Raw genomic sequence first — 19,459 nt, 5'->3', positions numbered from 1 at the left:
CCCAGTACCTACGGTATCACAGATATCCTCCGACCTCACCCCTCTTCCTTCACTGACTATATTCCACATGCATACTCCCCATATGATCATCATCACTATCATCCGGATCGCGTTCCTTCAACTCTACCGTCGTCTCATACAACGGCGGCGGCGTTTCCGGAACCTCGTGATTGACGTTACCACCCAGACCCGGACCCGGACCTGCACTGGGTAGAATAAGTGGTGAAGCAGGTTCTGTCGCGTGGGCGAGTTCCTCCTTAAACAGCTCGGTATCGCGTTGAATGAATTCCTGTACCCCAACTTCGTTAGCATCACCCATCTTAACAATGCCCAAACGATGAGGAGATACCTTCAGGGCACCATCCAACACCGGCACAGTAACATTCTCACACGCCCAATCCCTCGCATAGACAACCAACATCCCATCCCCACCGCCGCCCTTGAACTCCGCAACCCCCAGAACCTCCTCCTCACTCGCATTTCTCACCGTACACGGACTCCCCCCATTCCCACCCGGCCCAAAGATCGGTGTGTTGGTACCGGCGAGTCCGAACGGGTTAGTGGCATATTCCGGATTCCACGTAACACACCACCACTCCTCATTCCCCTCCCTCCTCCCCGTCCCATCCTCGTCGAACGAGATCAGATCACGCGCTTCGGGGGTCGGAGCGAGGAAGTATGCCGTCGAAGGATCTGGGGAGATTCCGCGGAGGAGGTATCGGTATTCGAGGGCGGAGTCGGTATCATTGGGGGGGAGGGTGGTTAGGAGGGTATTGATGCGTTCGACGACTATGGTGCCTTGTTTCATGACTTCTTCGTGGGCTGCTTTGATCTTTTCAAACTGTGCAGTTATTAGCGTATTGATATCTTGCGTCAGCTCCGGTGCGGGTGTCGTCGGTTGTTCCGTCCCCTCCATATCACTTTCGTCATCATCCTCTAATGACGGCAGCGTCACTCTCGGCTTCTTCAAATACTCGGCCACCTCATTGAACAACACATCCGCCTTATACCCTCCCTCAACCAAATCTATATCGCCCCTCCTCTCCTCCAACCTCGCCCTCTCCCCCTCCAACTCCCTCCGTTCCTTCAACCTCTCCCTAACCTCCGGCATTATGTCCTCCATCCACCTCTTCGGAAACAACTCCTTCTCCAACCTCAAGCCCGTTCCCCCTTGCGAGGAAGCAGACTTGAGTCGTAAACAGAGTACCTCGGCGAGATCCGTAAAGCAGCCTTGTTGGAGCTTGTCATCGGTGTTGGAGTCGGAGGAAGCAGGCCAGATGAGGGAGTCGATAGCGGTGTAGAGAGATGTCGTCCCAGGCTTAATCTCCAACTCCAACAAGCTAAACTTCTCCTTCTCCGACCTCTCAACCTTACCCCCCTCACCCTCACCATCTCCTTTCGGAGTCGAGAACATACACGCAGCCGACTCAAACGGATTCCTCTCCCCATCCCCAATACTCTCCTGAAACACCTCCGGCAACAAATCATAATACCCCGGTTTGTCCTCCGCCATATCAAATAACACCTTCCGTGACCGTCCCCAAACGCCGAAGAACTCGCCCAAGAACCCGCTATCTGTGCGACGAGGGGCGCAGCGTTCGAGACCACGGAGAATATGCTCGCAACTCCCGTACGCCCTCTCGCTACCACCCAAGAAGGCGATGACGCGCTGTACCTCCGCCACGAAATTGATTAGGTCGCGTTTTTCTCTTTCGCTTTCTTCGGCACCACAGACTCGCGATCCTAGCAACTCATCGCATTGGGCGTTCCACCACGTTCCCGCCGCGTCGTCGGGGGAGCCGGGAGAGCCGTAGTTTGTGAGCGCGGGGATGGGACCGGAGAGGAGGATCCGCGCGAGAGGGATGGAGTGCATGAGTAGTAAAAGCGGTGGTAGACTCGTGCCCGTGATAGGCTTTAGCGCTACCGGATCCGTTCCATGGCGTCTTCTGTCCCGCGGGGATGGATCAGGGAAGATTTCGTGAACTGCGTCCGCATGCGTTGTCGTTGGGACGAGACTCCAGTTCTCGGTTGGATATGAATTGCGGGTGGCCGGGCCAAAGTGAGCATTCGTGGTAGGTGTTGTCCAGCCTAAGCCTTGTTGAGGGGTTGTTGGGCGGACGTCTTGCATTGCGTTGTAGGCTCTTTCCACATTATCATCTGTTCACCCCGCATCATTAGCAATCCACACATGCAGAGATTGGAGGGAAGGGAGGCAAACCGGAATCCATTGTGAGGTCATATATCGGCTTCTCATTCTCAGTGATAATCGGTACCGTTGGCCCAATGCTGTCGGTATCAACCCAATTACTGTTTTCCCATGTTGAAACAGCACTGACAGTTGCTTTACTTTGTTTGTCCTCTTCGTAGCGTCCACTGAAGTAGTATTCCAGTGCACCCTCAACGTTGTTACCGCGTTCCTGTATGCTTGATTAGCCGTCGTCCTCAACAGAAACATTGGCGGTCGTGAACATACTCTTAGACACTCTGCGGCATCTTCGAGCGGGATGCCCATATCGACCATCATCGCAACATTGTCATCGGATGCTGACATGGCTGCTTCTCAGCTGGTCAATTGGGATGTATGCTGTTCTGTTGGAGTTTTGTGCGTTCAAGTCATCCGTCGCACGATGCAGGGCAATCTGGGGGTCAGCTCAGTTGCTTTGGCCGCGGGGCTCAGCTTAAGCGTCGCGAGTGCTTGTGCTGTACACCATCGACGGCAGGCTCACTGGCAATGGTTGAATGGCCGCTGGAGGGACTCTTGTTCCGAGGAGGAATTGGCAAATCTAGACGACCGGCTACTCCGGCAATCCCTTGGCTCTACCCTCCTTCACACCGAACGGCCCACACCTAGACACCGCCCGCACAAATATAGAGCCGCCAAAGTTACTCAAGCGTACATCACAAACCTGTCAGGCTTCATGGCTTCAATTTCTTGTCTTAACCTTCCAACTTCCCCCTCGCACTTGACGCGCACTTGCAGCGATTGCGCGATCACACAAATGAAAAGTCTCTCAAGCGCCCACGCACATGTACATGTCGTGATCGGACCTTCGGGATGTACGGTTTCATGACAGCCGAAGCGTAAGAGGACTGGGAATTGCGTGATGGAGATCGACGGAAGTTCGGTCATATAAAGAGTAGCGAGATGGATCGTAGGTATTTCGCTTCTTCGAAGGTCATCTCGTTTATCAAATGGACAGCTGTCACCACCCAACTCCACCAACCTCCATCCTCCTCCAAAAGCAAAAAGATGCACCCTCCTTCCCCTCGCTGCAGCCTTAACGTACGTTCTGGACAGGCCTCGCTTCCGCACCGAACAATCTTCGCGCTAAGTCCAGATTCGCCATCGAACTCAGACACAGCCTCAATTGCGCAATTCTATAGCACGTACTCCACACAGTAGGTCAGCAATAACTATAGGATAGAATAAGAAGGAAACCATGTCCACCTAGTAGTCGGATCAGCTCGAACGAAACCTCCAGGGTACCGGTGCGAAGATGACATCAACACCACGGACCCTCACCGACGTCCCTCCGCCGGCATACTATCTGGACGAGGAAGCCTCCGCCCGCCAATGGTTCAAATCCCACACGAACAACTTCTCCTCCCGCGCAAAAGCCTACCTCATCTCCCTCTTCCCAGTCCTCCAATGGATCTCCCGCTACAACTTCACCTGGGCCCTCGGCGACCTCATCGCAGGTCTCACTGTCGGTGCGGTCGTCGTACCCCAGGGTATGTCATACGCTAAAATCGCGACCCTCGATCCGCAGTATGGGTTGTATTCGAGTTTCATTGGAGTTTTCTTGTACTGCTTTTTTGCGACGAGTAAGGATGTTACGATTGGGCCTGTTGCCGTGATGAGTTTGGAGACGGCGAAGGTTATTGGGGATGTTATGGAGCATACGGATAAGTACTCCGCTCCCGTTATTGCTACGGCGTTGGCGTTGTTGTGTGGTGCTATCTCGCTTGGAATTGGATTGTTGCGGTTGGGCTTCATCATCGAGTTCATTCCTGCTCCCGCAGTGGCTGGATTCATGACTGGTTCCGCGATCAACATTATCGCTGGTCAAGTTCCGTCTGTCATGGGTACCTCAAAACTCTTCAACACCCGTGACTCAACCTACAAAGTCATCATCAACACCCTCAAACACCTCCCCGACACCAAACACGACGCGATCTTCGGTCTCATCTCGCTCTTCTTCCTCTACGCCATTCGCTTCGCACTTAACTGGGGTTCGGCACGGTACCCCAAGTACAGACGGTGGTGTTTCGGTGGATTGGTGTTGCGTAACGCCGTTCTCATTGTCTTCGCAACATTGATCTCGTGGCTCATCTGCAGAAACTACGACGAGAAGGACTTCCCGATCGCCATCATCAAGACCGTCCCCCGTGGTTTCTCCCACGTCGGATCTCCCTTCATCGACGCCGAGCTCGCCGGATACATCGCACCCAAACTCCCCGTCTCGGTCATCATCCTCGTCCTCGAGCACATCGCTATCTCGAAATCCTTCGGACGCGCGAATGATTACAAGATCAACCCTGACCAAGAGTTAATCGCTATCGGAGCCTCAAATATGATCGGTACCCTGTTCCAGGCCTACCCTGCAACCGGATCCTTCTCCCGTTCAGCAATCAAGTCGAAGTCTGGTGTACGCACCCCTTTGGCTGGTGTCGTGACGGGTGCCGTCGTCGTGATGGCCCTCTACGCCCTCACCGACGCATTCTACTGGATCCCGAACGCAGCCCTCGCAGCGCTCATCATCCACGCTGTCGGAGATTTGATCGTCTCCCCCAAACAAGCCCTCACATTCTGGAAGATCCAGCCACTCGAGTGTCTCATTTTCTTAGCCGCCGTCATCGTATCTATCTTCTCCACCATCGAGAACGGTATCTACACCGCCGTCGGCGCCTCCGTCGCGCTTCTCTTGTTCCGTATCGCGCGTCCTCGTGGTACCTTCTTGGGCCGTGTCACACTCACCTCCGATGATGACGCCAAGTACCAACGTAACGTCTACGTTCCGCTTCGCGAGGACAACACCCCTCAACATCCAACCCTTAAGGTCGAGCCCCCGCCGCCGGGAGTCCTGATATACAGACTGGAAGAGTCCTTCACGTACCCAAATGCAAGTGTCGTTACTGACCGAATCGTGGACCACGCTACAAAGTATACAAAGCGTGGGAAGCCGAACGTGTACGCGCGTAAGGGTGACAGACCGTGGAATGACCCTGGGCCCAAGAAGGGGGATATCCCCTTCGAGGATGATATGCGTGCCGTCCTTCGTGCAGTCTGCCTTGACTTCTCGTCTGTGTCGCATCTTGATACGACTGCTGTCCAGGCATTGGTGGATACGAGGAAGCAGTTGAGCAAGTATGCGGATAGGAGTGTGGAGTTCCATTTTGCGAATATCCTGTCGCCGTGGATTAAGCGTGCTTTGATTGCGGCGGGCTTTGGGGACGTGGTCACCCAGAGAATCAAGGAAGTCGCTTCTGCGGTTCCACAACCCGATGCCCGCACGGCGCGGGAAGCAGATGAAGAGGAGATCAGCCAAATCGTCGACGTGGGTTCATCGAGTGGTACATCCTACTCCCAACTCGGCGTCGAGATGAACGATCTGGAAAAGAGTGGAGGGGTGGAGACGAATGAGAAGGGCAGGAGCCGGGGAAGTGTCGGTGGTACCAGTAGTCAGAGGACGAGTGAGGATGGGAGTGTTGTCATTGTACGATATCCGTTTTTCCATATTGATTTGGATGATGCGGTGTATGCAGCGAGTCGGGTGTGATTCGACTTACCATGGATTGATCAATATTGCATAGACGTGGTCCGTGGAGGACACAAAAGTTTTGGATACCTTTGGATACTTGGCATATGACGAGATTAGCATAGGCCTGAAGGCACAATACCATTGCATTGCATTAAACAAACCGTTGCATCTTGTGTATTTGTAGGAATATAATGGTATACTGAAAACAAGTCTCGCTCGAGAAAAACAAGGCAAACGTTTATAGATGTCGCATATAACTCCGTATATCCGATCTTGCCGCATCATCTAGCAATGTTCAACAAGCCACTTAACCGCACTCGGCAGAATCTCCGTCTGCGTGTTCGGTTCACGCATCAGATCATGCATCGCACCCGGCCAAAGCTCGATGTCCTTATCCTTGGCCGGTGCTTGTTCGTATAGCTGCTTCGCACCTTTGATCTGTTCCATCGCAATCGTTAGCACGTTGTCTCAAGCTTATTCGACAAATCGACACCAAGGGAACATACATCACAAACTCGATCCGCACTCCCATGCATCACCAAAAACGGCACCTCCAACTTCCCTAAATTCTCACGCGCATGAACCATCCCCCTCAACAACTGCAACCCCGTCGCGATACGTAATTTCCCATGATATGTTAGTGGATCACTCAAAAAGATATCCTCATTCTCAATGCTTGAACTCAAACCCCGATTCGCCGGCGACACAGGCAACCAGCCGAGGAAGTGAACGAGGACGCGGGCGATCCATTGAATGAGGACGGAGGGTGTTGCGTCACCGACGGAGTAGATCATTGGACAGAGGATGACGAGACCGTCGATTTCGGAGGGAAAGTGGATCCCGTATTCGAGGGTACACCAGCCGCCGAGACTTCCGCCCATGACAAAGAACTTGCGTTTCTCCCCCGAGCTTGTGGGATTCTGAGAACGGACGGTGTCCGCAACGGTTTTGAGGGCGCGGATGAGGGAGAATATATCGGTCATGTAGGCGTGTAGCCCGCTTGATCGCCCGAATGATGGTAAGTCGGGCATGATGAGCCGGAACCCAGCATCGAGGATTTGCTTCACCACATCCGCTGATCTCCCAGCATAATCATTCAACCCATGACACCAGAGCACATCTGCGTTGCGCTGCAACTTCGCATTCGTATCATGCCACGTTTGGTAATAAACCGAGAATCCATCTGCGGTTTGTACGCGGCCTTCCGTCCACTGGTACTTAGCCGAGCGGAACTCGTTTTCGGCGGGGGTGAAAGGGAGAGAGGCGCGGCCGAAGGTTGGGTCTTTGCCAATTGGAAGTTCCTGGTAGAGACCGCTCACTATCTCATCCGGGCTTCTCGTAAATGTCATTTCGCTACGCCCACTGTATACCTTCGTCGTTCGTCTGTTACGGAAGCTGCGACCGCTGAGAACATCGTGCAGGAAGCCGCACGCTGCTCTAGATACCTAACCTCAACACCAGAAACCCAAAAACAATCCTCCTCGAGCACCATGTTAGAGAGAATCCTGGTAACGAGGCACGGCTTCAGAAGTAACTGGGACACAGAATGGCTACCGGAGATGTCGCCGACCGGTATGTCCCTCCGGACCCTCCTCGGTCCCTGTGTCCGAAAGGCATGACTAACCGACGGCTGCAATGACAGGTATCCCAGCTGACCCCTCACTATCCGCTCACGGCGTCGACCAATCAAAAGAACTGGTAAGCCAAAAGGTAGCGGTAACTTATGGTTATCTGACTAACCCATCCTGCTTACAGGCGACCTATCTCTCCTCCCTCCCCTACAAAATCGACCGCATCTACGCCTCTCCCTTCTACCGCTGCGTCCAAACCATTGACCCAACCGCCGAGCTCCTCTCCCTCCCAATTTACACCGACAACGGTATCGGCGAATGGTACGGCCTCACACGCGCAACGCATCCCTCCCCGGCCCCCGCGAGCGTAATGAAGGGATTTTTCCCGAGGGTGGTAGAGGGGTATACCCCGAGTCTTGTGCCGTCGACGACGGGGGAGAGTATGGCAGATGTACATGAACGGTGTCGGAAGGCGCTTGATGTCTTAATTGAGAGGGCTGATGCGGAGGGGTTGAAGACGATTTTGATTTGCTCTCATGCTGCAACGCTCATCGCTATCGGGCGTGGACTAACAGGCAAACCCGACCTACACGTCAACGCCGCGACATGCTCGATCTCAGAATATATTAGAGGAGAGGGCGAGGAGAGAGTGGGGAACTGGAAGCGTGTCAGAAATGGAGATTGTTCGCATTTGAGTCATGGGGAGGAGAGGAATTGGTGGTTTGAGGGGGATATTCCGGTGTATACGAACGATCCGGCGATGGCGGAGGTGGTATTGCCGGCGAATGCGAGTGAGGTTGAGAGAAATGCTGATCCGAGTGCCAACTCGAGTGCGACGGAGAAGGAGAAGGATGAGAGTAAGTTGTAGGGTGCATACATCAAAAGAGCGAGAAAAGAGGAGGGAAAGACTAGTAGAGTACAACGATAGAGGGCACGCTGGTTATTCATATACCCAGATCCGGTCAGGACTGGATCTAAACTGCGTTCATGCTTGCGTTCATCATGCCCACCCTATAACCCAGCACAGCACAGATTTATCTCATCAACGTCCCACTCCCCTCCTTCGGATGCGCCCTTTCCCACGCGTCATCCTCCTGCCACCTCCTCACAGCCTCCTCCTCCCTCCACCCACTCCCCTCCAAATACCACCGCGCAACCTCCCACTCGACACACTTCGTCCTGCACTGAAACCTCTTCACCATACTCTTCCTCCCCGCGTCCGGATCTGGCGAGGGCGAGAGTGAGGGACCGGTGTAGTGGGATGAGGGGATGAGGATTGTGTGACGGCCAGGGAGAAGGTGGTCGCTGAAAAGGGAGTTGTGGGTACGGAGGAGGGGGAGGGGGATGTGGTAGGCGAGAGAGAGGGAGATGAGGGTATCGGTTGGGCGGATATAGTGCACCACGCCTGCTTCCTCCTTCCCTTTCCCGTTCGCCTTCGTGACTCGGGCGGTTTCACTGGGTGGTAGGGTCAAGGCGACTTCGTATGTCGGTAACTCACTCTCGTACGCCGGTGGAGAGGGTTGTAGGGAGGGGTCGATAGGTAATTGACACAGCATGCAATAACTCGCGAATCGTGGGTTCTTCTTGGTGCAGGATGGGCAGACGAAGGTTTTGCAGCATGAGGTGAGAAGGGGTGGGTAGGTATTGAATGGGAGGAATCGGGCACATGTGTTGCATGTGTATTTTGGGGGAGAGGATGTCATGATGGGAGAGCGTGGGTGGCGGGAAAGCTGGAGGAGGTAACGAACCTGTTCACAGAACAATTAGTCGTCCATACGGCGATAAACTCCATTGATCACACATTGAACCTTAGATTTGTTCGTCCCGCTGAACCAAAGTATGGTGCTGAGCTCCTCTTCTACAGCTGATGTTGAACTTCTACCGTGGCAAAACATCCGTACGTCACGTCCTGCACCTGGATATCGGTAAGACACGCATTATGTGCAGACAAGGCAAAAAATCCCGATATTGAATGAATCCTAGGTATAGCAAAACAAATGATAGTGAAACTCCCCTTCTCCCTGCCCCATCCATTTCAGACCAGCGGTCCTCTCATAGCGTACATTTCTGCCTTATGTCATGGCCCCAAGCAAGCTCATGATCAAGCTTCCCTCGCAACAGGCTCTGCAACAAACCCCGGAGGCACCACCTCAGGTCCAGGTATCAGACTTGTGAAGAACAGTATCGTGATCTGCTTCAGCATCTCGAAGATTGTCACTGGCCCTTGCGCGACAGGTACGGCCGCGGGTGCTGTGGGTGTCGGTGTTGCTGCTGCTGCTGCTGCTCCTGGTGCGGGTGTTTGTGCTTGATTCGAATGTTCCTGTGGTTGCGCTGCTGGCCCCGGTGCTGGACCAGCCGGCTGTTCACGATGCTCAGCAACCACCGGCCTAGCCCCATTCTCTCCTTGCCCTCCTCCCCTCAAATACGCCAAAATCCCCGTCTGCCAAAAGAATATAACACAAGCACTCAACAACAACGTCACGAACTTTCCCCACCCCGCGCCCTGCGAAAACAACGCCAACATGAACCCGAGGCGGAGAACGAGCCAGACTTGTCCCGCGTGGATTCTGAGGCGTCGCCAAGCCGCTTCTCTTCCTAGTCCCCTCATACCCAATCCACGGAGACGACGTCCCAGCCTTACGAAGCCAGACTCTACTGCCTCCGTTGCCGCCGGGGATAGGAGGAGGTATGAGGAACCGTCTGGTCCGACGACTGGGATAACGTTTGGGGTGCGTGGCGGGAGTTGGAGGAGGTATGGGGCGCCGTTGAGGAGGATGTAACGGTAGGTGTGCGGAGTAGTTTCGATGCTGATAGGAGTTCCATCGGGAATGCCGGGGATGCTGGAGGCAATGGTTGTTGGTAGGGTTGGAGGTTGGGGAGGAGGGGCGTGGGACGGAGTGGGTTGTGATGGTTCGGAGGTTGTCTGATGAGGGGCTGGAGTCGCTGCGGTTGTTGTGGAAGCTGTTGGTGATGGCGTAACAACAAGATGTACCGTCGCTTTCGTTTCTGGCGTATACTACACACACGTCCATCAGTTCACGCCCAGCCACACACACACTCCACTGACACCCCATGTACTTACGGCCTTGATAACGTCACCCAAGACCCACCTCTCATCCAACACCCTCCCCCCAAAAATCAACTTTTGCCGATCCACTGTTGCTCCCGCATCGATAATCCTCGTGATCTCGTGTTTTAGGTCGAGGATTGTGAGGGAGGCATCGACGGTGAAGATGTGGTCGGAGGGACAGGGGGTTGTCGGGGAGGTTACTTTGATGTAGACTTTTCTGTCTGTAGGATTGCTTGATCCTTCGCCGCTGTCCATTGGGATGGTCGAGGGGGGAATGGTGTTCTGGTTGACAGGCTGGCATACGGCGGGGTCTCCACCGGCGTCCGGGCCCATGCAGCCTGACATGGGATAACGATGAGAAAGCCAATGGTGCACGGAAGGGTTACGAACAGACGCCGATAAAGAACGCCTTTTTGCTTCATGAAACCAAGACTCTTTCTCGGCAGATCCGTCTATGTCGCTCTCAAGGGTCCCTGGTGGTCGCATACGCGTACGTCTGAAGTCATGACTTTTGATACACCCTCGAATAAACCCAGTTGGAATATCTGATCCACAGAAATGCAGTCAGCAAGAATAGCTGTCCGGGCAGCAGTCCGATCAGCTCGTCCCGCTGTCTCCCTCCGCCCCAGCCCGTCTCTCCTCCCCCAACGACGACCATTCTTCTCCCTCTTCAAAAAGCAAGTCACCGAAACCACCGAGGAAGACCTTAGCAAACTCCCCGATGACCCCATCCTCCGCGAGAAGGTCAAACAAGCTCGTGACGACGAACTCGACCTCCGTACACGTCCCAACGGCAACTTCCCCGAATTCGATTTCCCGGGCGATCAACCCTCCGACCAAGTCTACAACTTTACAAACTGGGAAACGTATATCTACAGTCGCTCCCACCAGAACGTGAAGACTGCGCAGCAGATCCGTCATGTGTCAAAATTGCTGACATACCCCGTCACCGTCGCCTCCATCCTCCACGAATTATCCCCACACAACACATCTAACGGCCGCTTAACCGTCGAAGGTCTCAAAACCCTCACCGCCCTCCGCCTGGGCCTTCACCCCGAACCAACCGTCGGTCGTTCAAAGGCGCTAACAACCTACCAAGACGAGCCCCGACGAATCTTCATCCTCGGTGCCCGCGCGGACGCGACACTCCCCCGCCACGTCTGGCTCCAACTCACCTACCTCTTCCCCCAAGCTACATTTAAGCTCTACTTCATCGGTCCCGAGGCTCTCCTCGGACCCCAGACGAATGGAACGCCGAAGAAGGAGTTGTATCATCCCAATATGACGTTTGAGACGCATACAGAGTATTATCACGCCCTTCACGAACAACAACAATTCCAACCCTTCGATCCGTATCGCGACGTGTTTTTCCTGTTTTCGCCTGGAATCGGATACCCCGCCACCTCCCACCTCTGGGCTCCGACGATCCCGCAGTTGTTGCAGACAAAGTGTGGTGTTTTCGTTACGGGGTATTCCCAAGAGGACATGGACCGCGATGTAGCCTGGCTCCGTGATCAAGCTGACGACGAGATCGATATTCTGTTGAGGCCGGGAAAGAATGAGTTCATGTCGAGGAAGTACGATGTCACGGAGGGTCCTGATGGGATTGAGTTGGAGCAGAATAACTTTGGTGTTTGGGGATTCAGAGGAAAGATGTACAATGCGAAGGTGGTGGAGGAAGAGCCCGCTGCGCTCACCGGATAAGCGTAGGGATAGAGGGGCAAAATGTGTCCGTGTAGGTAGTGGGTATCAAGCGCTTTTCAATTCATTAGAACATTCCACTACGGCAACGCTCGTGACTTATCATCCCTATAGCTAATCGTACAACCCATAAGCATACCTTATGTACAAGTGTGCTACTACAAAACGAACCCCCACGATCAATTCAGATCTCAGTCTCGACATCAGGCTTGCGTGCCTTCATCGAGAACCTCCGCTTCGTCTTCCCCACAAGCGTATTCGCCCCATCCTTCGCCCACGCCGCAGTCCTCGCAGGCTTGAACTGCATAATTCCACGCTGATGACGGTGAAGCTCTTTCTGGTCTTCTCTCCACGCGTGGTACCGTTCCCGCAAGCCATGAGGTTCGTCTCTATCGCCGTCCTCTTCCGAGTCCTCACTATCCTGCCAGTCCTCACTTTGGTTCCGACCATGACGGAGTTTCTGCTGTTTTTGCTCGACGTTATGATGGGCGTCGTCGCCGATGATGTGGCTCTCGGGGATATCGGAACCAATTGTCTGGATGTGCTTCTTCTTCTTGGAGGCGTTCTGGGGCATGACCTGGGCTCCGTGAGAATCCTGGTTGAAATCGTCGGCACCAGAGCTGCCGCCGCGGTTGACCATGCCGGCAAAAGCAGTGTTCTTGTTACCGATGATTTCGCTGTTCAGGAGGAGTCGCTCATCAAACTGCCTTTGAACATGGTAACCTCGCGGTCCCACGGTCTTCCGAGGGTGCGACGGACCCCCATTAGGCTCCTGGCTATGGCGCTGTCCCTGTTTACCAAGAGCAGCCGCAGCCGCAGGTTGCTGACGAGCGTTCTTCTCAACAGCAGTCTCGTCCTCGTCATCCTCACTCGAATGACCTGCTTCGTCCTCCGTCATGATCGGGAAATCACCGGTCCTGTTACGCTCGCCGATGGACACAGCACACTCCCAGCCGTCCCAACTCTGCCTAACATCATGGTCAGCCTCGCCAAAGCGCTCGTGGAATCGGTCCATTCCAGCTTTAAAAACGGCGTCGAACTCCACCCATCCAATCTGCTTGACGTCGAGCTTCCGCATCTCGATATCCTCATGGCTCTCCACCACGCTCTGCTTGATCGTCTCCAGATCATCACCCTCAAACAACGCAACACGATGACTCTCATCAACGTTGTCCATGATCTTGTGGAGCCAAAGGACACCAACAGCAGTTGCGTGGGTCCTCAACGACAAGCCACGACTCCGGAGCTCGATAAGCAGCGCAGATCCATACCTCCTCCGGATGGGAAGATGCTTCGCGTTCTCGTCACTAAACTTCCACTCAATCGCACCATCCTTTGTCTCCGCATGCCGGCTCGATAACTTGCTCGATGACTCCCCAGTCTGCAGAGCGAGCTTCATAGACCTGTATCCACCCGCATCCGCACCATTCTCAAACGTCGTGCGAATAGAATCAGAAGTGATCTGCAACGTTCCCACATTCCACCCAAGCAAGTTCTTATCCAACTTGGCTTCGACAGATCTGAAGAGAGTAGAAATCCTCACACGTCCGAAGCCGAGTCCACCAGCCAAGGGGTAGTACTTTGTAACCTGCGACGAAGTAGCAAATATATCCGACAACTTGAGCACAACGACACCAAGCAACGCATCATGCTCACGAACACGACTGTCATAACACTCGACCATAATCACAGTCTCCCTCCAATCTCCAATAAACCTCTCCGTCCCCGCATTGAAAATAGGATCAGTCGTGAATGGCTTCGAGCGGGTCTGATAAACCTTGTCATCGTTCAGGATGATGTTACAATACGCGGACGGGGCTTGCTTGGTATCCTCCGCCTGCTGACCACTCAACTCTCCAGCTTTCTGCCCAGCTTGGAAAGGGTTCTTCTTCCCATACGACCCAGTGATATTCTGCACCTCCAGTCCAACAATCTGGTGAATCTGAATACTCAAAATACCACTCGGCTGGCTCGGGTCGGGAACACAAACCAACGCATCTGCCTCTACGTTCGAGTCCGCGATCCCCCTCTGCGCCTTAAACTCCGGCAGACTCCTCAACTCAGGTGGAAGACGTTGATCCTCCCCATCAGTGCGCTGCTCATCGCTGAACTTGGATTTCTTGAAGTACCCAACGCTCCAGTGGATTTTCCCTCGCATCTTGGAACCTTTGTCGAAGCCTTCGAGAGTGTCGACGCGTTTCTCGTATTTTCCGGGGTGCCGCATAAGTTCTTGTACATCTACTTCGCAACGGCCGAGCATGTCATCCGCACTCATCCGGTCACTGTCCCACAACTGCAACGCGACGGCTTCGCCGGCCTTGACCTCCTCCGGCGTCACCAAGAGCGTAGTCCACTCCTCGAAGCGAGGGTTAACATCGGCCTCAATGACTCTCGTCGAGAACAACGGCTTAGCGTACTTCGACAATGCGACCGTGATATACGGATCTGACTTGCCTCCACTATCCGCTCCCTCGAGGTTCTCACACGCATGGATCTTGATGAAGATGACTCCCATAGCCGCAGTATCCTTCTTAACATCCTCACCGACCAAAATCTTTGCCAAGTCAAGCGTCATACTCTTGGGAGCGACGTACTCCGCCGCAGCGGCGTTGATAGACGAGTGCACAAACGTCGAGATCAACGGCAAGTTAAGGACATTGACGAAGCGCTGGGTGACGGGGACAGCAGACACGTCGATCTTCGGCAAACCCATCAACGAGAACGTCAGGTTTTTGACGAAAGGAGGGTCAGGCGTGAATTGCATCCTTAACCTAACCTTTCCCACGGCACCCCTCATCTCAACCCAAATGGGCAACGGAATACCAAAGAAGTTCTTGAGACCAAGATAGAAATGGATTAACAAGTGGACGTTCTTGGCTTTTGACGCCGCGTCCGCGCCAGAGGGTTCGGCGCGATACGCGAACGCGACTTCCATGTTGACGAATTCGCCTGCTTCCTCTTCTTCGTTAGGGGCGCCGGCAGAACTCTCATCAGGAGCCTTAGGCTGGAGGTTGGGGAGCATCTCGTTGTCTGGGAGGGTACGCATCGACAGAATGCGAATCGGAGTAGATCCTTGTCCAAGATCCGCAATCTTGACGGCGTGGATGATGGAGGGAATCGAGGCTTGCATGACATCTTCGATGAGGTCGGTCGAGGAGCGGAACATCTCAGGATCAATAAGTGGGAAGAGAGTTCGGAGAAGGTAGTTGAGCCTGTGAGAAAAAGTTAGCCGAGGTAATCTCTACCCGAATTCAGCTTATTCATTCACACCATTCGACAGATTCCGGGACACGTCCTTGACTAGCCACCTCGCCCCTCTGCCTCTCCGTATCCATCGTCGTAAAATCATACCCCTCATCGATCTTCTTTGTCATGAGTGTCCACCCGACATACACCAATAACACGGCCCACATAGGGTTCCACCCCGCTCGCAACATAACGAGCGCGACACCCAAACCCGCAATAACGAACTGCAACAGCCACTCCTTGACCCATTTATTGTACTTTTCCCAGTCAGGAGGGGGCAGAGGGTAGTAGAGGATGTTGGTCTTGTTGTTCAGCTCGACGGGGAGTTCGACGAAGTTGTCGTTGGGCGTAACCCGCTTCTCCTTCGCATCGCGACGAGCAAGACGAGTGAGGCGCGACCCAGCCTGCTCAATTGTCTGCGGTTCCTCACCCGTTGCGAATGCACCATCCGCTGGAACAGTAATCTATGTCCTGAAAGTCAATCTTCATCCTCGCACACACGGATCTCCTCAACATACCCTATCCTTCGCTACAGTATAATCATGATCCGCAGTAATATCCTCAATCACCACACGCTCCTGCGTAACGGGATCAACAACCTCACGAGGGTGACTACCTTCATCTTGGGTTTTGCGCTGGTTGTAGTAGTTTTGGACGGTTGGAACGGGGTTTTTCGCGCCGTAGCCTTCGGTTGGTCGATGCTGGTGAGCGGGACCGTTGTATGCCATGGCTATCGTTGTCGTGCAACTTTCTCCTGCTCTGGTCTTTCGGATGTTCAGTCTCTTGGTGTTGCGGCTGTGCAGCGGGCTTGGCCGGATACCCCATGACGTCATCGCATTAACTACGACGATGGTTTTTGACAATGAGAAGACCTCGGCAAGAGATATCTGACGGCCGCACTCGAAAGCTGCACTTCGCAACCTCGCCCGAACATCTTGCCAGTGGCCTCAGCCGGAAAGACAGCAAGCACCCAGCCCTCACTTGCCATGCTGTCGCCGTGTCGAGTGGGAAGCCATGCCGACGGGCGTTGCCAGTAGTAAAGTCCGGTGCCTCGTTGACCCCAGAAGACAAGTATTGCTTTCAGCATAAAGATCATGCGAAGAGTGCAGCTCCGGCGAGCAGGCGGAATGCACAAGGCATCAGAGGGCCGAGAATAGCGTTACAGCCCATGTCAGGAAACTCTGACATACGTTCACAATCGCATACAACCGGACAGCCACCGATACCGCCAAACAAGCCCTTACCGCCTCCAAAGAATACACCACAGCACCAGACTATGGTACCGCCAAAAAGAGATTCTAAGGTCAGTCGCTTTTTCAGAAAGCTCTGTTGTATGTCGGACTCTGCGTTCAATTCTATCCCTCCTACTGCGAAAACAGCACTGCCGCCAACCCCGAGACCTGGTCTTCACGACCCTCGACCACCATCAGAAGTGCACGTTCCTCTGCATTCCTCTACGCCGGAGATACGTGCTGCCAATAAACCAAATATGGTGAAACCACGAAGACCAGCACCGATTCAATCGGCTTCATCAACTGTCACACTACCTCTCTCGGCCCTCGCCTCACTCCCCGGCACCACCATCCGCGTCCCAGGAGCAGACGGCCACGGGGCTTTCCTCGTTCCTAACGAATGGATAGACCCAACACTCTCCGTGACCACTCGCCGCGCTCTACTCTCAGAGCTTGAAAAACCAATCAGTGCAAGGGAAGAGCCAGGGTATATCTACGTGTTTCGGTTACAAAGCCCTATCGAGGCTGGTTTTCAGGGGAGCCGTGCCCTGTACAAAATTGGACGCACAACAAACCTGCAGAGGCGGCTATATCAATGGTCAAATCAATGCTCCCTTCAGCCCATCCTCGTCGCGTACTACCCCTCGCCCGCCTCTTCCGCCTCCTCTGCGCTCAAAGTCTCTATCTCGCACAGAGTCGAACGGCTAATTCACATTGAGCTTGCCGATAAACATCCTGTATCGGATAAGGCTGCCTGCGAGGCATGTGGAAGGGTTCATCGAGAGTGGTTTGAGGCTGAGACGGGGAGAGTGGGGTGGGAGGGGATAAAGACGGTTATCTTGAAGTGGGTCGAGTTTGGGAAGGTTGGCTGGGGAGAAGTTGAGGCATAACCTGACCAATGGAGGTCAGGGGTGAAACTGGGATGAATCATTTTTGTCGAAACTGAACTATCACGGCCTGCGATCGAGACGTGTTTGCGTGTCATCTTTGTAAGGGCGTGTCATTCCTGTGGTCAATTGGCACGCACCATTTGAACAGGAGAACAATTGCAAGCGCAAGCAGTCAGCCAAGGTATGGACAGCGTCATTGTTTCCTGCCACTGTAGCACGTCGATATCAGTAAGCCTTGGCGTCTCGTATACCCAAAAATTCTCTTGGCAACTCAATGAAGTCCGATATCAAGGCCGATGCTTGCAAGTTATTCACCAATCAAAGCTTAATTGCCTCGGCAGGGAATTCAGGTCACGGCCACCATTACAACCCGAAACAGAAGCGGCACGCGCGTGTTGTAAACATGTTACCGTATACCGTACGTACCTAGGGTTACCTTCTTTCGGAAACGGGGCAATTCAGTAACACCTGTTCATACGAACCAATCATGTCACAGATAAAGATTCGTCACGGTATATCACTGTTTATAAGTCCACGGCCAAACCCTCAGAAGAATTATCAAGAATCCCAATCTTCGACAATCGATCGTAGCACGTAACAAGATTAACAAGCATGTCCGACACAGTCAGAGCCCAGTTCTTTCCCCTACGCCTCCTACTCATTCCCTATCAAATCATCAGCGGTCTTGTCAACCTCGTCACTGTCGTTTCCAACATGATATACCTTTTTCCCACGCTTCTCTATGCGCAGTATACCTTCAAGCCTAAGCCGCTTGAACAACTTCGCCTTGGTGCAGAATACTACAGAGCTCCTGGTGAGTTTGACCATAGGACCCCTTGTCCTGGGTTGAACGCATTGGCGAATCATGGTGTGATGTACGTCTACACCAGCATGTTCTTCTTTAACCACAGACACTAATGATTTGCAGTCCTCATGACGGCAAGAAAGTCAGCCCAGTCGAACTCTACCATGCACTTCGTGATTACTACTCCGCCAATTTTCCCAGCTGCTGGGCTTTGTTGTCCGGCGCCCTCCAAAGCTCTTGGGATGGCCGCACCATTGATCTCGGCGCGTTATGTCGCCACAACCTGATTGAGCACGATGCCTCTCTGACCAGGCCTGACTCCGGTTTTGGAGATCAGAGGAAGGCTGATCCCGCCTTGCTGAAGAAATTCATCAGCTGCAGTAAGGATGGGAAGTATTTGACGATCGACGACATTGGAAGGTACAGGGTGGAACGTGTGAGGCATTCGAAGGAGATCAACCCAACTTACTCCCTCGACCTACCTCACCGAATTCTCTCGTACGGCGAACCCACCCTTCTCCTCGACGTATTCGGTGATGGCAAGAAAGTTTCTACACATATTGTGGAAAGTTTCATGGCAGAGGAAAGGTTCCCAAATGGCTACGTCCCGAAGTTGTTGCGCACGAATAAACCAGGAGAGAGTTTGAGTCTTCTCGGAAGCTGGAGCAAAGCGTTTGCTGTATCTGTGGCAATGGCGAAGGCTGAGAAGGAGATGGCGGGAGAGGAGTTCAAGACTACGGCGATCACTAAAGCTACAGAGAAGGTGTTGGCTGCTGCAGATAATGTCCCTCGCAAGGTGGGGAACAGGACTCAACAACTTTACGAGAAGCTTGATCCTGTTTGTGATGGTTTGTCTGGCGAGAAAGATTTGTGAGTGTGCGCGCGGGTGTCGGTTTGTCGGGATTTTTTTCTTTTCTTCGTATACGTTACAGTGTAAGTTTACCTTCAGCTGCAGCTAAGCTCGAAGAATCTCATGATTCATTGCGGTTGTATCGCAGAGGGTCATTGGAGAGATACAATAAGCCATCAACTCCTCACGCTTTTGTTGGGCATTCCGGGCCGTTCGGGCCGTTATCCAAATGCTGCATGAGCCCATGTTCGGTGATCATCAAACACAGGCTTGTGTGCTTAGCAATATCACATAACATCGCATCACTCTGAACCAATCGCAATCCGCCAAAA

The 19,459-nt window shown here is 53.5% G+C and overlaps 10 protein-coding genes across 10 annotated transcripts; 5 read left to right on the top strand and 5 right to left on the bottom strand.

Moving 5' to 3' along the window:
• Positions 1 to 49: 49 nt before the first annotated feature.
• SAICODRAFT_6271 (uncharacterized protein) lies at positions 50 to 2,551 on the bottom strand (the record flags this gene model as incomplete). The annotated part of the gene is made up of 4 exons (XM_019169934.1): positions 50 to 289; positions 350 to 2,157; positions 2,219 to 2,417; positions 2,474 to 2,551. 4 exons carry the CDS (start codon positions 2,549 to 2,551, stop codon positions 50 to 52), a joined length of 2,325 nt encoding a protein of 774 aa, XP_019025647.1.
• Positions 2,552 to 3,487: 936 nt separating this feature from the next.
• SAICODRAFT_78050 (sulfate permease) lies at positions 3,488 to 5,912 on the top strand. The gene is made up of 2 exons (XM_019171096.1): positions 3,488 to 5,597; positions 5,700 to 5,912. The coding sequence occupies exons 1-2, from the start codon at positions 3,498 to 3,500 to the stop codon at positions 5,778 to 5,780; spliced, it is 2,181 nt and encodes a 726-aa protein (XP_019025646.1). The 5' UTR covers positions 3,488 to 3,497; the 3' UTR covers positions 5,781 to 5,912.
• Positions 5,907 to 7,111, bottom strand: SAICODRAFT_70236 (alpha/beta-hydrolase; the record flags this gene model as incomplete). Its single annotated transcript, XM_019170551.1, has 2 exons — positions 5,907 to 6,200; positions 6,269 to 7,111. The coding sequence occupies 2 exons, from the start codon at positions 7,109 to 7,111 to the stop codon at positions 6,048 to 6,050; spliced, it is 996 nt and encodes a 331-aa protein (XP_019025645.1). The 3' UTR covers positions 5,907 to 6,047.
• Positions 7,112 to 7,252: 141 nt separating this feature from the next.
• Positions 7,253 to 8,201, top strand: SAICODRAFT_6268 (phosphoglycerate mutase-like protein; the record flags this gene model as incomplete). Its single annotated transcript, XM_019169931.1, has 3 exons — positions 7,253 to 7,334; positions 7,405 to 7,460; positions 7,518 to 8,201. The coding sequence occupies 3 exons, from the start codon at positions 7,253 to 7,255 to the stop codon at positions 8,199 to 8,201; spliced, it is 822 nt and encodes a 273-aa protein (XP_019025644.1).
• Positions 8,202 to 8,367: 166 nt separating this feature from the next.
• Positions 8,368 to 9,153, bottom strand: SAICODRAFT_70234 (uncharacterized protein; the record flags this gene model as incomplete). The annotated part of the gene is made up of 2 exons (XM_019170550.1): positions 9,135 to 9,153; positions 8,368 to 9,081 (listed from the first exon to the last, which is right to left on the bottom strand). Exon 2 carries the CDS (start codon positions 9,034 to 9,036, stop codon positions 8,368 to 8,370), a length of 669 nt encoding a protein of 222 aa, XP_019025643.1. The 5' UTR covers positions 9,037 to 9,081; positions 9,135 to 9,153.
• Positions 9,154 to 9,341: 188 nt separating this feature from the next.
• On the bottom strand, positions 9,342 to 10,003 carry SAICODRAFT_64774 (uncharacterized protein). The gene has a single exon (XM_019170096.1). The coding sequence runs from the start codon at positions 9,939 to 9,941 to the stop codon at positions 9,435 to 9,437; it is 507 nt and encodes a 168-aa protein (XP_019025642.1). The 5' UTR covers positions 9,942 to 10,003; the 3' UTR covers positions 9,342 to 9,434.
• Positions 10,004 to 10,961: 958 nt separating this feature from the next.
• SAICODRAFT_54670 (uncharacterized protein) lies at positions 10,962 to 12,107 on the top strand (the record flags this gene model as incomplete). The annotated part of the gene is made up of 1 exon (XM_019169307.1): positions 10,962 to 12,107. The coding sequence occupies one exon, from the start codon at positions 10,962 to 10,964 to the stop codon at positions 12,105 to 12,107; it is 1,146 nt and encodes a 381-aa protein (XP_019025641.1).
• A 28-nt stretch (positions 12,108 to 12,135) lies between these two features.
• Positions 12,136 to 16,115, bottom strand: SAICODRAFT_18057 (uncharacterized protein). Its single transcript, XM_019165894.1, has 3 exons — positions 15,869 to 16,115; positions 15,375 to 15,814; positions 12,136 to 15,316 (listed from the first exon to the last, which is right to left on the bottom strand). The coding sequence occupies exons 1-3, from the start codon at positions 16,076 to 16,078 to the stop codon at positions 12,289 to 12,291; spliced, it is 3,678 nt and encodes a 1,225-aa protein (XP_019025640.1). The 5' UTR covers positions 16,079 to 16,115; the 3' UTR covers positions 12,136 to 12,288.
• Positions 16,116 to 16,186: 71 nt separating this feature from the next.
• SAICODRAFT_211928 (DUF1766-domain-containing protein) lies at positions 16,187 to 17,564 on the top strand. The gene has a single exon (XM_019166386.1). It carries the CDS (start codon positions 16,213 to 16,215, stop codon positions 17,470 to 17,472), a length of 1,260 nt encoding a protein of 419 aa, XP_019025639.1. The 5' UTR covers positions 16,187 to 16,212; the 3' UTR covers positions 17,473 to 17,564.
• Positions 17,565 to 18,029: 465 nt separating this feature from the next.
• SAICODRAFT_228849 (Cloroperoxidase) lies at positions 18,030 to 19,324 on the top strand. The gene is made up of 2 exons (XM_019166659.1): positions 18,030 to 18,347; positions 18,401 to 19,324. The coding sequence occupies exons 1-2, from the start codon at positions 18,085 to 18,087 to the stop codon at positions 19,149 to 19,151; spliced, it is 1,014 nt and encodes a 337-aa protein (XP_019025638.1). The 5' UTR covers positions 18,030 to 18,084; the 3' UTR covers positions 19,152 to 19,324.
• The last annotated feature ends 135 nt before the right edge of the window (positions 19,325 to 19,459 follow it).

The sequence above is a fragment of the Saitoella complicata genome, assembly GCF_001661265.1.
Source record: "Saitoella complicata NRRL Y-17804 unplaced genomic scaffold SAICOscaffold_6, whole genome shotgun sequence".
NCBI classification, from domain to species: Eukaryota; Fungi; Ascomycota; class Saitoellomycetes; order Saitoellales; family Saitoellaceae; genus Saitoella; species Saitoella complicata.
This window is presented reverse-complemented; position numbering and strand designations above follow the sequence as displayed.

Bases quoted from the DNA above. Each gene is read 5' to 3' on its own strand.
- SAICODRAFT_78050 (XM_019171096.1), top strand. From the start codon at position 3,498: ATGACATCAACACCACGGACCCTCACCGACGTCCCTCCGCCGGCATAC. The intron at 5,598-5,699 runs GTCGAGATGAAC...AGGACGAGTGAG, and splicing joins CATCCTACTCCCAACTCGGC to GATGGGAGTGTTGTCATTGT.
- SAICODRAFT_64774 (XM_019170096.1), bottom strand. From the start codon at position 9,941: ATGAGGGGACTAGGAAGAGAAGCGGCTTGGCGACGCCTCAGAATCCAC.
- SAICODRAFT_18057 (XM_019165894.1), bottom strand. From the start codon at position 16,078: ATGGCATACAACGGTCCCGCTCACCAGCATCGACCAACCGAAGGCTAC. The intron at 15,815-15,868 runs GTATGTTGAGGA...TTCAGGACATAG, and splicing joins ATACTGTAGCGAAGGATAGG to ATTACTGTTCCAGCGGATGG. The intron at 15,317-15,374 runs GTGTGAATGAAT...TTTTTCTCACAG, and splicing joins GTCCCGGAATCTGTCGAATG to GCTCAACTACCTTCTCCGAA.
- SAICODRAFT_211928 (XM_019166386.1), top strand. From the start codon at position 16,213: ATGAGAAGACCTCGGCAAGAGATATCTGACGGCCGCACTCGAAAGCTG.
- SAICODRAFT_228849 (XM_019166659.1), top strand. From the start codon at position 18,085: ATGTCCGACACAGTCAGAGCCCAGTTCTTTCCCCTACGCCTCCTACTC. The intron at 18,348-18,400 runs GTACGTCTACAC...AATGATTTGCAG, and splicing joins TTGGCGAATCATGGTGTGAT to TCCTCATGACGGCAAGAAAG.